General features: G+C 44.1%; 2 protein-coding genes across 2 annotated transcripts; both read right to left on the reverse strand.

The window, feature by feature from the left end:
* Nucleotides 1-478: 478 nt before the first annotated feature.
* On the reverse strand, nucleotides 479-9171 carry LOC136653364 (vomeronasal type-2 receptor 26-like). The gene is made up of 7 exons (XM_066630271.1): nucleotides 9148-9171; nucleotides 8958-9037; nucleotides 6054-6345; nucleotides 4592-5416; nucleotides 3498-3725; nucleotides 2314-2440; nucleotides 479-1401 (listed from the first exon to the last, which is right to left on the reverse strand). The coding sequence occupies exons 1-7, from the start codon at nucleotides 9169-9171 to the stop codon at nucleotides 479-481; spliced, it is 2499 nt and encodes an 832-aa protein (XP_066486368.1).
* A 1826-nt stretch (nucleotides 9172-10997) lies between these two features.
* Nucleotides 10998-17897, reverse strand: LOC136653365 (vomeronasal type-2 receptor 26-like). The gene is made up of 6 exons (XM_066630272.1): nucleotides 17677-17897; nucleotides 16827-17118; nucleotides 15495-16331; nucleotides 14273-14500; nucleotides 12734-12860; nucleotides 10998-11764 (listed from the first exon to the last, which is right to left on the reverse strand). Exons 1-6 carry the CDS (start codon nucleotides 17895-17897, stop codon nucleotides 10998-11000), a joined length of 2472 nt encoding a protein of 823 aa, XP_066486369.1.
* Between the last annotated feature and the right edge of the window lie 172 nt (nucleotides 17898-18069).

Genomic DNA, 18069 nt, shown 5'->3' on the forward strand with positions numbered 1-18069 from the left:
GTATGCAGAAATTCAGCTACAAACGAAAGCTTTTTGGCTTCTTAATGTGACATGACATTGAGTGGATTGCTCAACTATTGTTTTGTTTTAAGTTTTATCGTATCGTAAATCATTTTGTTGCTTCACATACCAAAAATTCATGACTATATAAAGATTCCAGCATTGCTAAAATGAAGTGTGAGGTGTAAATACAATATGGTTTCCTTTCAGATAAGCTGAAATTGAATCCTAAGTCTAGTTAGTAAAGAACGAGAAAGGTATCTTTAATCACATCCATTAAAAACATGGACGTTACTTTGTCATGATGACATAAAGTTGGGATACAATCCCTGGATTTATTTTTTCCAAAGTGATGTTTTAATTGTGAAGTGTTGCAAAGATATGGAGAAAGTCTAAACTGGGAGGTTCCCAAGGGGCAGTGTTCAGCATTCTGCTGTTCAGAAACTGTACTAAACTGTACTAAAAAAGACATCAAAAGTCATAGACAATTTAATTCTTCAGTTTTTTTTCTTCTGATAAGCTGTGTTCTGGTGTTTAACTCAGATCTAAATGCAATAATGTAATATTTTGGGGAAAAGATGAAAACCAGCAACCCAGTGCTAGAGGCTAAGATAGAGAAGATCTCCACAGCCACCATATATTTCCCCTTAGAGCTCAGGTAGGTTGGAAGAAAGGAGAGCCAAACACTGCAAAAGACCAACATGCTGAAGGTGATGAATTTGGCTTCATTGAAACTGTCAGGTAGTTTCCTGGCCAGGAAAGCCACAGTGAAACTGATAATAGCCAAGAAGCCTATGTAGCCCAGGACCAAACAGAACATAGTCACTGACCCTTCATTGCATTCCAGCACAATCTCACCCGTCACTGAATGGAAATCCACATCTGGGAATGGGGCGTTTGTGGCCAGCCAGGTCACACAAATGGCTGCTTGAACAAGAGAACAGGAAAGAACAATGGAGCTGACCAGTTTTGTCCCCACCCACTTCCTCATCCTGGATCCTGGCTTGGAGGCTATAAAAGCCAGAACCACGGTGATGGTTTTTGCCAGCACAGCAGAAACAGCCACTGTGAAAATGATGCCAAAAGCAGTTTGTCGGAGGAGACACATGAACTTCCTGGGATGACCAATGAAAAGCAATGCAGAAAGAAAGCAGAGCAGGAGGGAGGCAAGGAGAGTGTAGGTTAGATTCCGGTTGTTGGCCCTGACAATAGGGGTATCATGATTTTTCATAAAAGATCTTAACACCAGAACTGTGATCAAAGAAAAAGAAAGAGCAAAAGAGGTCAGCATGATGCCCAAAGGTTCTTCATAAGACAGAAAGTTGATAGTCTTGGGAATACAGAAATTCTGCTTTTTGTTTGGATAGCTTTCTTCTGCGCAGTTCTGACAGTCCTCCATGTCTGAAAAAGAAAGCATTGATTTTAATCTCACCAACATGCTACATATATCACTTGAATCATGGAACTGAATGATGACTGGTCCTGTGAAATTGGCAAGTGCTGCCAATGTTAGACAACTCATGGCACGTTTGCATGTTTGCAAAAATGAAACCTTCTAATAGGTTGCAGCTCTGGAGGTCTAAACCAAAAACTTCATATTTACCCCCTAAACCAGGGCTGTCAAACATGAGGCCTGCTGGCCATATGTGGCCTACAGAAGCTCTTTATCTTGACCTTGGGCCATCAGATGCTCTCAACCTCTGAGTTGTGCTGAGGTGTCACTGCTGAAAAGGCAGCCTGTGTGATAATTGGGCTGTCCCATATCTTGAAAATATGATCAAGATTTGCATAATTTCTCTTCTGTCATTTGCAGCTAACTTTTTTCTCATGCCTATGTGAGAAAAAGTGCTTATTTTAGGACATCTCCTGCTTAATGACGTCACTTCTGGCCCTCAGCAAGAGACATTAATGCTGTTCAGCCCACTGCATGACATGACTTTGACTTCCCTGCACTAGAGTTTGGAACTCAGGTGAAATTGCGAGCCTTGCAAAAGTTACTTTAACAAACATACAGCCCAATTCTAAAGTTTTGTTCCCAAAGGTTGGATACACAGATATTAAAATGACACTGTAAATATTATAGCTTTTCTCTAGTGAACAGAGTGTTTAGGTTAATGAAGTTGTTGAAATCCTTACAAGAGTCCTGTAAGATATTATCACTCCTGGTCTAGGTTTTGTGACAATGCCACATGCACACACTGCCCTTCATACTTTGACCCCCCCTCAAAAAAAATTTCTTTCTCCACCCACCCAAAAAAAATTTCTTTCTCAACCCTGAAAATCTATTTAAATAACTAAGTACATATTTCTAACCTGTCCGATCTGAAATTTTTCCTTCTGGACATGGGTCACAATCATAGCAGCAAAATGGCTTCCCCTCCTTCATTTTCTTGCTTGATCCAGGATGGCAACTCTCACTACACACAGAAACAGGTTGTGCCTAATCCGGAAACGAAAGAGGGCATGGTTATCTTGAGAAAAACAAACTTGGAATCTTCTGGATTCTTGGGGCTTTTCATCTCTTTCTACAGTGACACGTGAACTACATTTCCACAGCTTTAGTCACCATGTAAATGTTGAAAATGCTAGGGCCATAGTTCTGTGATCTTGCCACCAAGTTGCTACCTGAATAGACAGGTATGAAACAGCTGTATGCAAGAGCAATTCATCTGTATTTTGGGATGGAAAAAATGTATAACTCATTCCTATCTTTGGCTGGCCTGCGAGGCACAGCAGTGCTGATACAGCATCCACTGCATCCTGAGGGCCGGTGAAGGACCATGGAATGATGGAGAGGTGAGTAATCAAAATTCTTACTCAGCTGTGCCATGGTTCCTAATGGTCCTCCTAGAGTCTGTGATAGTTTGGTTGGCGTGCATCCAAGTGGACCCAAGGGAGAGGCAAGGCCATGCATATATATCATATATGCATATATATCAGTTGTGCCCCTTGCCCTTTCCAACACACCTCTCAGCAGCCATAAGCCCTGCCCCTATCATCCCCCTCTCCAATATGAACCTCCCCCTCCCTGTCCACAGTCAACCCCCTGCATCAACTCACCTCCTCTGGCGGTGGCAAACACTTGCGGCCACCAGTCTTTCATGCCGGCAGCCTTACTGCATATGTCACTGCAGCCAGAGTGGCAACAGAGTGGGCCTTCCACTGACAGAATGCTCATTCCGTCAGTGGAAGGTGCCCATAGGATTGGGCTGACAGTCACCCTGGAAAACAAGCTCTGCAGGGAAGTAGACCTGAAGCATGCATTCATGGCATTCTGAACCTCTCGGCAGGTTTAGTACTATCAACAATGATATCTTTCTTGGCCTACTGACTGGGATTATGCTTGGTGGATAATTTTATAGTGGCTTTTGTCCTATCTAAAAGACAGGTTTCAGAAGGTACTGCTGAAAAATGCCATTTTGACTCCATAATGTTTAACATTTGCCATATCGGACACATAAACTTGCTACAATGCATCTGCAAAATCTGGATACTACCTGATTAAACCAGCTGGGCCATGTTATGGCCTCCTCATTGATGGTGAATGCCTGGGCTGCAGGAGCCCAGGAAACAATCTTCCCAACTTTCACTCTTTGAAATGATTCTTTGGAGGGATTGACCCAGTTGATAACATCATATCCCACGCTTATCTCCCCATTCTGATCAAAGGAAACCTCATCCCCTGCGCTGTTGTTAAATGAGACCCCTCTCAGAAAGTGATGGAGCTGGAATAAGAAAGAGAAGTCAATGGGTTAAATGAGGCTGTGAGAGAACTGTGTGTTTCACTGTTCAGCCTGAAATACACAGGTTGGGCATCCCTTATCTGAAGTGCTTGGGACCAGAAGCATTTTGGATATCACATTTTCCACATTTCTGAATACTTGCATATACAAGTATATAGATCCCAAGATCTCGCATTATGTACAGGGTGACCCCCAAAAAACAAAACCCATAAATAATTAGTCAGAAGGAATAAATGTCCAGAATGATACATGTATGGTTTTTATTTGGTTGACCAAGACATATTGGGGAAGATTATTTTTCCAATATTTCATGCACAAAGTCGTATACCCTGAAAGAAAAAAGAAGAAAAATTAAAATTAAGCGTTTTATTCAAAGATTTGTGGGTTGTTGTTTTTTTGGGTCACCTTGTAATAGTCTGGTGTAATATCACCTGGTGTAATACACCAGAGATAGTAATAGTCTTTGTTTTGTAAAGAAAGAAGAACCTGATCTCGCCACTGCACAAAAGCCCAAACACTTTCATCGGTTTCTGTGGAGTGACTCATGAAAGTGACAAACAGTCTCCACTTTTGTAGCAGATTTTATTTTGGTGGAAAAGAGGTATACCAATCCAACACAAGGTTGAAATCTGGTTTAGCAAACTTACAACACTGAACATTGTGCACTGAGTACAGTCCTAGACCAGAAGAATGCAAGCACAGACTGCTGATTGAAACATGAGCTATTCTGCCATTTCCAGTCCATGGGAAGTCAAGCGAAGATGAAAATGTGAGAGCAGGAAGATGCAATTACAGTTAATGCCTGTTCTTATACCCACAATACAGAGCTAAATATTTGTGCCCATTACCTGCCACAATTTGTTCCATGCCCCACTCTCCACCATTGATCTGTGTTTGAGCTGAGACAATGACATGGCATCTAAACCATGGGCCATGACATAGACTGCCTTATAAATGCTGTAACTCTGGCCACTCATGCTCATTTCAAATTCATTCACAGGAAGGTCCTTTATCTTCTCCTTTCCTGTGCAATTGAGCAACTTATCATGGCCAACAACCACATTTGGTATTACACAGGAGATTGTTTCTAGCCAGAAGTCATGAAGAAAATCATCTCCCATTGAAGTGGAAGGGTCTCTGTTCTCAATGAATTCATAGAATCCTGGCACATCATTGGAGTGAAGCGTGAAGGATAAGGCACCATGGATGAGATATTGTTCATCTTCCAGCACACTAAGATCTGTGTGGACAGTTGTTATCCACACTTTACCTTTCAGTTTACTCATCGTATATGTTGTCTCTGTAAAACTTTCGACTATCACAAATAAAATCTCCTCCCTATCTGCATAAAGCACCACTGTGTTGGCTCTGCTTTCCATTATGCGATCATGTATTTTGATCACCTGGTCTTTAGTTTCAGTAATAAAAGTTACTTGGGGGAGTCTTCCTATAAAGGCAAAACAGATGCCATGCTGGGAGTACAGTGGAAACACTGACTGCACAAACCTTTCTCCATCATCATCATCTGTTGTAATGAGCACAATCCATGTCCACCTGAAATGCAGAAGTAAATAGAGAATTCCTGTACATTGCAGTGTTTCTGTAGCAGCCATCTGGTAGAATGGAAGTCCTGGGGTTTTATCATTCATTGCAGGAGGATGTCCATAGATGAGCTAAAGAAAGATGGTGAGAAGTGAAAGAAGACCATGAGAGTCTGACAGCCCAGTCTGATCATCAGGCTGCACTTCCAGAACTTACAGCACTGCAAAATGTGATATGCTACTACACACTACTTGGCATGCTGCTGGAAATGGTGAACAGTGCTGGCCATGTGGCTGCAGCCCTCTCAGATCCCCTGGCATCAGGAACTTGGCATAACTGGATAGGCAGTGGGTAGAGAGGTGGAGTAACTGGTCAGAGGGAGGAAGACTGGGTGAGGACCAGGGACATTGGGAGGCATATTGGGGAGGACAATGAGTGATTATCAGCCACCAGTACCTTATGCCCTTCCCCGGCCTCACCATAATTCCTTGGGTTCACTCAGACTTGTGCCAGGCAAATTCCTTTACTTACATCTCTGGCATGCTGTGGTCTCAGGCCAGCTCGCATGATGCAGCAAGGCTGGACAGGATAGCATTGGGGCCCAAATCGAACTCATTCAAACTATTAAACATCTTTTTCTAAGACTTTCACACAAAGTTGAAGTCTTCCTCCTTATTCCACATGCACCTACCTTTGCCTCTAAACTTCCAAATCTTACCTGTAGTTTATTCCCAGACTTCAAACATATTACACACATCCATAGCCTACCTGTGGAACCTTATAGATATCCAAGACAGTTGCCACATGAAGGGAGGTTTGGGAATCCAGTCCCCCAATGACCGCTGTCAGTTTATTCTGAACGTCACATACGTAGTTGGGGACAAATCTCTCCCATGTAGACAGAAGCAGCAATGTGGCTTGATAAGTGCACTTTGCATCGTAAAAGCTGTCATAGATGTGGAAGCCCAAAGTGATGTTGGGTAAGAGCTGAAGATTTTCATTGATCTCCTTTACTGCAAATGCCAAGGCCAGGATGTGCTGGTAATTCTTGATCTCTGGGCTAGAACGAGAGGTGCATGCTGTATCACCTGGTTATTGCACACTGCACAAAATTACTACTGTATTGACTGCATACCCTAATAAGTCATGCGACTCCACTAAAGGTTACTCACTGCTTCCCTTTTCTGTTTCACAGTGCTGGCCTGGGTCATGCTTTCCTGGGTCATGAACCAGCGCCACACACATTTATATATATATATATATATATATATATATATATATATATATATATATATATATATATATATATATATATATATATATATATAATGCATACAAAGCATAAGAAACAAAAGGATTTTCAGAAGCTCCACTTCCCCCACTGACAAAAGGGGGTTTCCTTTCATTAAACATGTCTTATATGACATTAACCTTTTAGATATTCTGTAATGCAATCATGTGCATGTCTACTCAGAAGTAAACTTCTCTGATTTCAGTGGAACTTACTTCCAGGTAAATGTGTACAGGCTTACTGCCCCAGTCCAGCATGCCACTGTTTGGGGCCTGTATATCCTAGGGCTGATCAAGTCAGTGCCCAAGAATATGCAGACGCGTGTGGCCTCTGGGAACCAAGTGCCTCGGGAACCAAGTGCCAGGTAAGGCACGAGAGTTTAGCATATGGGCGAGGAGAAGGCAAGGAGACCTCTGAGTTTTGGAGAAGGAGAGGAGGAGGAGCAGGAGGAGGAGGTAAGTGTACTCATTCTAACACTTTGTCTTTCTAACTCCCTGTCTTCTAACCTTAACCTTACCTTTAAATCAACCTTAAATCAAAATTGAAAGTTAGCACCTAAGGGAGGTACATAGGTCTACTCTGAGCAGGAGCAGAGTCCTACTCGTGAGTAAGAGCCCAAGGGTCAGGCATTTAAATCAAAGTTGAAAGTTAGCTGCACCTAAGGTAGCACCTAATCGAAGGAAGGGAGGAGGATAAAGTGAAAAGCAGGTTTTTCTACTTGTTTAAATTAAACCTATACCTAACCCAGGTTAAACTTAATCTAAGTTAGAACATAACCTAAACAGGTCAGTAAATTGGGACACAGGACACAGGATCTAGAGAGCAATAAATAATTAAACAAACCCAAATAAAAACTAGCTTGAGGTTACAAAAACAGTCCAGCCTAAGAAAACAGAACTAGGAGGGAAAGAACCTAGTAAGGGGCAAATCCCAACCCATTAAGAACCCCATTAGGCTAATCCAAGCAGTCCATTCAGGAGCCTGCAGAGTAGGTCACGCCCATCAGCAGTCTTGTTGTCTTCCTGAGCTTTTGTAAACTCACCTGGGAAGGCCAGCCCCCTTTCAATCAGGAAGGAAGGAGGGAGGAGGAGCCAGCCAGGAGTATAAAGCTAGGCCGGCCATCGCGTGAGGCTCTCTGCAGACGTGTGTGGCCTCTGGGAACCCAGTGCCTCGGGAACTAAGTGCCAGGTAAGGCACGAGAGTTTAGCATCTGGGCGAGTTCAGCAGCAGGGCGAGGAGGCCAGGGCCCCATACACTGCCCTTCCTCTTCCCTTGAGAAGAGGGCTGCTATCCAGTGTATGGTTTTTAAAAGGACCCCTAAATAAAACAACAACAACAACAACAACAACAAAAGCTATGCAGTCAGACAGCCAGCAGCAGGGTGGGGGCTATCCAGTGTTCTGCATCGAGTGCCACATGTATGATTATATGTCTCTGGGCCATAAGACATGGGTGTGTCCTCGGTGCAAGGAGCTCCAGGGTCTCAGGGAACGCGTCCGCTCCCTTGAAGCCTTGGTGGCCGACCTGGAGAAGTGCAGGCAGCCAGAGGAGGACCGTGGGGAGACTTCCGGGGATGATCAGGCTTCGTCCCAACCTCAGGCGTGCAACTCCTCGGCTGCCCGGGTGAGAAGTCTCAGGACTGGAGGACGTCATCCTGGAGAGGAGGGAAACAATCCCCTATCCTCACACCCGTCTTCAATGCAGTCACATCAAAATGGTGATGACTGCATCCTATGGTTGGGGGGCAGTTATGAAGGTCTCCTCTGGGTAAGGGAATATATGTTCCCTTAAGAACATAAGAACAGCCCCACTGGATCAGGCCATGGGCCATCTAGTCCAGCTTCCTGTATCTCACAGCAGCCCACCAAATGCCCCAGGGAGCACACCAGATAACAAGGGACCTCATCCTGGGGCCCTCCCTTGCATCTGGCATCCTTACCTGGAAGTAAGTCTCTATGGCATGTGGGGTTCTACTTGGACCTATGCCAGCTGAAAAGCAGGGTCAGGTTCAGGATGGGGGTTAGAATATTGGTGGTTCTAGCAGTGCTGATCCAGCCCCCCTGCCAGACGCAATCTGCTCATCCCCCACTCTCCCAGACTCAATTCTCCCCTTCCCTGCCCCCATTCCGCCCTCCAGCCACCCCTCCTGCCTCTCCCATTAATTTCTCTTCGTCATCAGTTGCCATCTGCATCTACGAGGGTCACCCAGAAAGTAATGCACCACATTTTCTTTCTTCAACAATTATTTATTGAACACAATGAAACTTACACACAAGAAAGAATGATGTTTCTTCTACACTCCCTATTTTTCCATGTAATCTCCATCCAGTTCTATGTCCTTCCTCCAGCAAGACACAAGGGCATGTATGCCCTGTCAGTACCACTTCTGGTCACGAAGCCATTTCTGCACTGTGCGAATCACCTCTTTGTCATCCTCAAAATATCTTCCACGAATGGCATTCTTTAATGGCCCAAATAAGTGGAAGTCTGAGGGAGCTAGGTCACGGCTGTAGGGTGGATGGGGTAACACAGTCCAACCCTGTTTAGTGATGTGTTCCGAAGTCCTCAAACTTGTGTGAGGCCGAACGTTATCATGTTGAATTAAACATTCACCTGAGTTGTTATGGCGCCAAAGTCGCTGGAAGCGCTTTTTGAGTTTGGTTAATGTCTTCACATAAGCTTCAGAATTAATGGTGTTGCCTCTTGGCATCACATGAATGAGTATGACGCCCTCACAGTCCCAAAACACAGTGATCATGACCTTACCGGCGGAAGCAGTTGCTTTGAATTTTTTCTTCTGTGGAGACTGAGGATGACGCCATTCCATCGACTGTCGTTTTGTTTTGGGCTCAAAATGGTGAACCCAGGCTTCATCACCTGTCACAATCCTCGACAAGAACACTTCCCCCTCATCTTCAAAACATTTCAGCAACTCAGAAGAAATGTTTTTTCTGAGAAATTTGTGGTCCACCGTAAGACAGCGTGGAACCCATTGTGCACACACTTTTGAGTAATCAAGAGCACGGATGATTGCATCCACACTTCCTTTGCTGATTGACAGCTTCAGCGCCAACTGCCTAGTTGTTATGCGTCGGTCCTCGCGAATGAGCACATCAGCAAGCTGCGTCTTGTCAGGTGTGACAGCCGTGGATGGCCGCCCCGAACGCTGCAAATCTTGGAGCTCTGCCGAACCGCCTTCTAATGGCCTCACCCTCTGTGCCCAGCGACTAACTGTACTTCTGTCGACTGCAGATTCTCCATAAACTGTACACAAACGTTTGTGAATGTTCCCAACAGTTTCTTTCTCCACAGTGAGAAATTCAATGACGACACACTGCTTGTAATGTACATCACTTACAGACGACATTTCGAAACACTGCTGCAGCTACGCTATCTGTCTGAAGAAACCAAAAATTTGTGTGCGCACTCCTGAAAATTCAAATAATGTATATCTAAAGTTTCGCATTCGTACCATTACTGTAGGCTGAGAAAAAAATGTGGTGCATTACTTTCTGGGCGACCCTCGTAAGTAATGACACACTGATGCACTGATTGAGTGCCTTTTGTGACTGGTGCTGACTGCTGTTTGATGATAAGAATGATCTTGAGAGTACAATTTGACTTATTTGTGGAGGAAAAATTACTCTTGGACATTATCTCATTGTCTTCCTTCAGCTTCCTCAGTACCAAAGAGTGCTTGACTGCCTAGCTTCAGCTGCCCTCTCGAAGGTAGTCAAACACCTGCATTTATACAGTAGGAGGATAGTGTGACCTATGGCCAATCTCCCCCTCCCATATTCTGTCTAGTTGTACCTGGATGAGGATAACATTTGAAACAATATCTAGAGAGCATTTCTGGATGGTTGGAATATTTCCCGCAAGCCTGATGCTAGTGCCTGAATGACCCTAAATAGCCAACCCCAAAGTGTATCTTCCTGATAAGGTCACTACTTTGGGGATGAAACAAAGGCATGGGCCACCCGCCCCCAAAGAATAACATCGTTTTCACTTTCCTCCCCTTCCACTGTTGTTTCCCTGAGTCTCTTTGATTCTGGCAGCAAAAGGCCCTATAAGTATTGAGGCCTAAATGCAATCATTGATGATTTAATTTTATCCAGCATGTGAAGACTGCAACATTACAAACATTGTAAGATACAAAAATGTATCTCACAGCAGCCCACCAAATGTACAAACAGAGTAAGCCAAACATTGGAATCTACTAGCAAAGGAACATGTACTGAAGTGACCGGGTTAGGTCTGCTGTGTCTTTGGGCTGGAACCCAAATTAAAGTTGAAGTTAACTCTTGAAGATAAAATTCTAGGATAGGCACATTATCACTCTCTCTCTCTCTCTCTCTCTCTCTCACACACACACACACACACACACACACACACATATAGAGGACTGCATATTAACACAGTTAAACTCTCGCATTCTCCAAAACTTTCTTCCTTAGATGTTCCCTGCTGTTTAGCTCAGGCCTCAAAATAATAACGTAACATTTGGGAGAAAAGATGCAAACCAGCAGACCAGCACTGGATGCCAAGATAGAGAAGATCTCCACAGTCACCATGTATTTCCCCTTTGTGCTTAAGTAGGTTGGAACAAAAGAGACCCAAACACTGCAAAAGACCAACATGCTGAAAGTGATGAATTTGGCTTCATTGAAACTGTCTGGTAACTTCCTGGCTAGGAAAGCCACAATGAAGCTAACGAAGGCCAGGAAGCCCAGGTAGCCCAGGACACAATAAAACATTTCCACACTCCCTTCATTACATTCCAGCACTATTTCTTGCATCACTGAGTGTTTATTAACATCTGGAAATGGGGGAGAGGTGGCCAGCCACACAGTACAGATGCCTGCTTGGATAAGAGTGCCACAAAGAACAATGGAGTTGCCCAGTCTTTTCCCCACCCATTTCTTCATTCTGGACCCTGGCTTGGTGGCCATGAAAACCAGGACCACAGTGATGGTTTTTGCCAGCACAGCAGAAACAGCCACTGAGAAGATGACTCCAAAAGCAGATTTTTGGAGGAGACATGTCATCTTCTCAGGGCGTCCAATGAACAGCAACGTGCAGAGGAAGCAAAGCAGGAGGGAGGTGAGGAGAATGTAGGTGAGGCTTCGGTTGTTGGCTTTGACGATGGGAGTGTTGTGGTGCTTCATAAACAGTGCGAGCACCAGAGCTGTGAAGAAAGAAAAAGAAAGAGCTCCAGAGCCTAGACTGATCCCCAAAGTTTCTTCATAAGATAAGAAGCTGATGTCCTTGTGTATACATGAATCCTGGGTTTTGCTTGGATAGGTGTCATCTGCACATTTGTAGCAATCATTCATGTCTGAAATAAGTAAAAATACAGTCACGGGTTTGTATATATAGCAGTGGTTCCCAAAGTTCTTGTTAGGAGGAGGGAACTACGTGAGTATTTGCTGGGGCAGGGGAATGCGATCCCCATGCAATGCAATGCGATCCCCAGGATCATGCTGCTGCCAGGGATGGAGGCGGTGTGTGAATTTGCTTACCTCCAGTCAGTGCTGGAGTCCTGGGAAGTACCCTACAGATGGCTCCCTCAGCCTCTGTAATTGTGAAAAAGGCGTTTCCGGTTTTGCGACAAAAACCGCGGAAGTGCCCTTTTTTCTTTTTTTCCATTTATAGGACGCTCATCATTGTTCTTAAGCAAAATCTCACATTTTTGCATGCTATTCATTACACAGTAGTGTGGCCATGCACTGGATCAGCCCCTCAGTGTCATGGTAGCAACAAAGACTTCCACTAACCATCATAAGGCAGCCTTGTCATAAATGTTCACGCCCCCCGCCTCGGTCAATGTCTGCGATCTTCAGTTTAAGAGAGAAAAGTGAAGCTACATGTGAGTTTTGCACGCACAAAAACAGCATGGGAATTGCAATGTCAAGTGCTCACTTTAACTGTCATGTCATGCAAGCAGTAAACTTGCTGTATGTTGGAATAGACCATGGTCTCTTGTGGTGCATGTTTTCATGTGGCAGTATCACACATGTGCATATAGCATGTTTCAATGTCCATTTGTTTACATTACACTGTTGTGCATTTTTGCATGGGATGTATGGCAGTGCAGACCAGGAACCTCTGGATTATATCTGAAATTTTTGATATATTTGTACAGCACATTTATTACCCATCTGCTTAGAAACCTTCCCTTCTGGACATGGGATGCAATCATAACAGCAGAATGGTTTCTCTTCTTGTTGTCTTCTGAAATAACCAGGGTGGCAGCTGGCAGTACACACAGAAAGGGGCAATGCCTGTTCGTAAATGGAAAACATAGTCTAGTAGTATGTAGAAAATGTATCTGAGGAATTTACAGCACATTAGTTGATTGATGTTTGACCAAGTGAGCCTTTGGATGGTGGCTTACCAACAACAAAGCTGGAACCATGATTACTTCTCCATAGATATTATTTAAACAGCAACACAGTAAAGGCATAATCCTAACCATGAGTTAAGCATGTTTATGCCTCCTCAGGAGCAAGCTGTGCCAGTGCACAGGGGTGTGCTGGAGCACGGAGGTTGCATTCAGCCTTTGCGGTGGCTTGTGGGGCAAGCCTTGCATTGGCCGAGCTCAGCCGACGCAAAACTCAGGGGTGGACGGGGAGGAGGTGAGAAGGAGACGGGAGGGAGGTGTTCCAGAGTGGGGGGAGGGCGGGCAGGCGGAGGGCGATCCTGGGGGTGGGCAGACAGGCGGGGAGCCGGAGGGTTATGTTTCCTCATGAGGACTGTCTGGGGTGGGGTGGGGGACTCCATTTCTAGGTCAAGCAGGAGGGAAGCAAAAAATTCCTACCAGGCTTCAAACAGAAACCAGCTAATCTTGGATAAACAAATGGATGGGTTGGGTCCTGACTTGCCAGAACCAGAATGATGTGTAGAGGTTGACATGCTGAATAGCAGCACTCTAATCACCTCCCCTCCACCTGACAGCCAATTGGGTGATGCCCTCGCAACAGTCACATGTAGGAGCAGAACCTGGCAAAGAACGTGGGGAAGGGAGTGGCATTTTTACCCATCATTTACACATTTCCCTTTCCCTGGTGGAATGATGTGTATGCTTGGCTTTCTCTTGGAAAGAGCTTAGCACTGGGCTTAGCATTGCTCCAGGTCACTGTGGGAGAAAAAAAAATGGTAGCCACCACAATAAAGATGTCTTCCGCTGGCTGCCATTTTTCTCCAACAGTGGCCTAGATTAGAACAATGCTACATCCAGGACAGTGTGGCATAATAAAATAGTGGTCACCAAGATCTGCTGCTGTCAACACAAAACAACAACAAGAAGCATCTGATATCAGTCTGAGTTCAGCACTGATAAGTCTTTGGGTTTGAAATGAAATAGTAAGAAAAATTGAATGGAGTGGGCCTGATTCAGATGTTTTTTATTCATTCCAAAATGAATGCACAGCCTTTGAGAACACCTGGTAGTCATCATATTATGACTGACTGCATATTGCATTTGTCCTCTTTGTGCTTAAAGGATGAGATAAGGACATTCAGTGTCTTCTTAGGTCTTAAAAGTTTTTCTGTAGCCAAGCAGTAAAATGACATAGCAGGACACACATAGAGTATTGAAAACCCAGTGCTTCTCCACTGGAATTCAAATTATGCATAAAAATGCATGTTTGTTAAGCACTGGGAGATTTCCCCAATTACCTGAGACAGCTCCTACCTGGTTAAAACTGCTGGGCCATATGATGGCGTCATGATGAATAGTGAGCACTTTGTCAGGGGGCGCTTGAGGATCCATCTGTCCAACTTTCACTCTCTGAAAGGACTGGTTTGGGAAAGTCACCCAGTTGATAATATCAAAGCCAGCTACCAGTTCCCCATTCTGATTAAATGAAATCTTGTCCCCAGCACTGTTGTTAAATGACACTCTCTTTAGAAAATGGTGGAGCTGGATTAGAAAAGGAAGCTGAAAGAATTTCCCTGAAGATGTCCATGGACCACATATTAAGCTACCCTTACACAGTGAAGCTAGTGGTTGATCTAGCACACCAACCTAAGGTGCCCAGGCTCTCATGCAAAAGTCTCATAAACTGCTATGTGGGATCACTTATCCAGATATACCAGGAACAGATGTTGTTCTTCTGTATACAAAATATGTTCAATACCTCCAAGCTTCCCCATTCAGTGGCGAACCTGCTATTCAGTGAAAGAGGCAGGTGCCCTGGGTGTGGAGCCTCATGCACTTCTAGGACCACGTGAAAGCCTCACTGACACAGTCAGAAGAGCCCTGGGAAGCTTCAGTAGGCTTCTCCAGTGCATCCTGGAGTCGCACAAGGCTCCAGGTCAGTGGAGGGGGGGGCAGAGCAGTAAGCATTTTGGTGGTGGAAAGTACCGGCAGCCACAGGGGATCCATTCCAGGCTCCCCCGCAGATAGTGAAACAGTGAATATGAGGGAACCTTATACTTATTGTACTATACTCCACCCCCCTCCCACTTATGACTTTGCATTTTCTTCATTAAGAAGTATACTTGCTTTTACAACAAAACACAGGAACAGAGAAGGCTAACAGGAAGCAGGAAGACTGCTTGCTCATATAGAAAATGGAATGTGATGGGCATGGAGGCCCCATGGAGAGCCACAGATAATGGAATCTACAGATAACAGATTTGTGGATAGGAGGTGGGGTGAATGCCTTTAATGCACTTTTAGGACAAGAGACATGGGGGTATGCTACAATAATCATCAATGTTTCTAGATTGCATGCTATGTCATTAGTTTAGAAAAATTAAAAGAGAATATATGTGAAAGATCAACAAAGTATTTTGAACTTGTGAGAAGAAGGATGAACCCGCTCAAGTAACAATTTCTGAATACATTGAGACATGCTATTCCACCCACAGGTATTGCCCTCTGCTGTATCTGTGTCCCATCAAACTATTACCTGCCATGGCTGGTGATCCTGACATTTCATTTTTGCCCCAGCTGCCGTTGCCCGGTGTTTAGGTTTGCTTGATTGCATGGCATTCAGCGCATGGGCCGCAGCATAGACAGCGTTGTAGATGTTGTAGCTGTGACCAGTCATGCTCATTTCAAAGAAAGTCCCAGGAAGGCTCTCCAGTTTCTCTTTCCCGGTGCATAGTGTCTCAGCTTCCTCACCACCAAATGTGCAGTCAAAAGCCTGTTCCCAGAAATCCTTCAAAAAATCATCTTCTGTGGTGAAGAAATGGTTTCTAGTCTGAAGGAAATTTTGGAATCCAAACACTTCATTTGAGTGAACAGCAAAAGAAAGAGCACCACGAAGGGCTTGTATGTCCCAACTCCTTTGGAGCTGCAGGGCTGTGAGCTCCATTTGTACTGTCATAATCCAGACCTTACCTTTGGGCTCTGCAACCACGAATTCTAGTTCTGGTAAATGCAGCAACAATCGGAAATGTAATATATGTTCTTCATACACAAGCACTGCATTAGCCAAGCTGCTCATTGAAACATGATATATTCTTATCATCAGATGCAGAAGGTGATAAATCTCAACAACAGAAATTGGCATTATTCTTTCTATGAAGGCAACACAGATCCCACTCAGAGGATACATTTTAAGTACAGCCCGTACAAATCGGTGCCCGTTGTCGTCATCTGCAGCAAGGACCCCAACCCAGGTCCACCTGAAATGCAGGAGTAGTTGAATAATTCCTTGATATAGGTAGGCTTCACTTGAAACCATCTGGTAGTAGGAAGGGGGTTCAGAGTTATCTCTCATCGGAGTTGAGCCATATGTGAACTACAGGAAGAGTAAGTGGGGAGGAGAGTGAAAAATAAAACTTATCTAAATGATTTGTAATGGTTTTCAGTCAGAAACAGTCCCCAAATTATAATGGTTATCACACTGAGGGCGCAATCCTAACCCCTTATGTCAGTGCTTTGCAGCACTGACATAAGGACAATGCAGCTCTGAGTTATTGGAACAAGCATTCCCTTACTTGGAGGAGGCCTCCGTGAGTGACACCCAACTACAGGATGCAGCACATGTCCCACTGGCACTGCTATGCCAGTGCTGGAAAGCACTGACATAAGGGGCTAGGACTGCACCCTGACACTTTAAATTGGCATTGGTGTCTTTAGCAAATATTTATGAACAAGGAGGATTCAACAAATATGAGATATCCTATTTTGTACTCAATATATCTGTCTCTGTTTCCAAACCACAAAGTCACCCCTGGAGTAAATTTAGACTTGAACATATCATTGCATTGCCATGTTACACTCAGACATCTACCTGTGGAATTTTGTAGTTGGACAGGATGCTTGACACGTAGAGAGACGTTTCAGGGTATAGACTCCCAATGACTGCTATCAGATTGTTCTGGATGCTACACCTGTAGTTGGGGGTAAATCTATCCTGTGTAGAGAGAAGTTCCATTATAGCCTGAAAGGTCCACCTAGCGATGTGATAATTGTCATAGATCCGGAAGCCCAAGGTGACATTTTTCAAGATGTGGTGGTTTGCATTGATCTCCTTTACAGCAAATACCAAAGCCAGGATATGCTGGTAGTTCTTTGTTATTACACTACAATGAGAATCACATCCTGTATCACAGGTCAATTTAACAAAATTACTGCCCTTGAGTTCTTCTCCACCAAGAGCATCTACTTCAATAAATGAAATTACCTCAATTAACTTTAGGTCTCCTTTCTGATTGGACACAAAACTATGAATGTAGGTGAAGACTTGCTAAGTGGCTACTGCCAGCCCACTGGATCTTGGCTGAATCAATTCTGTACTATTGACACTGGAGTTTTGCATCTAGATTTATGAGAGCCGTAAAAACTTTCCAATGACTAGAATTTTAGTGTCCCTCATTTATTAACTGTTGATGATTATATGTGCTTCTGTACCCTCTTGCCATTGAAAGAAGGGGGGGGGGATTTGTAGGTTGCTATCATTAGTTATTTTTTTTATCTTGTATCCTTCCTTTAACCAGAATTTTAATTATTTGAATGAAATAAATGACTATATAAAATCAACCTCGCGAGGTTAATTCCCATCTGTAGAACTGAGGTACAATATGACATACACAAACATACAGACACACAGAGAGAAGAACAGAAAAAGGCATTGTTCTCACAGTGTTTCACTAATGACTGACTGACGAGGATGTTCATTGAAGTTATCTGGCTCAGTAGGCATGAAGATGTGAGAGGTGATTTCACCGATGACCAGATTGTCAGAATGCATGTAGCTGCGAAGAGCAAAGACAGGATCTCCAGTATTGCACTGCACGGCATTAGTTTTGCAGCCCACGCGGGGCAACAGCACAAAGAACAGCAAGACCGTTATAGCTACCATCCCGTATTCAAATGTTCCCTGAAGGCAAAAGTATCTTTGAGTACACTATAGTCCAAGAGTACACTATAATCAGTGCCTGCTTTGAATGGTCATTCCCTCATATTCTGATGTGGAGGCTGATGTATCAAAGATTGGGAGGATGAAATCTTGCCTATCTTTTGGGCCTAGCCAC

This window comes from Tiliqua scincoides, chromosome 5, assembly GCF_035046505.1.
Source record: "Tiliqua scincoides isolate rTilSci1 chromosome 5, rTilSci1.hap2, whole genome shotgun sequence".
Lineage (NCBI taxonomy): Eukaryota > Metazoa > Chordata > Lepidosauria > Squamata > Scincidae > Tiliqua > Tiliqua scincoides.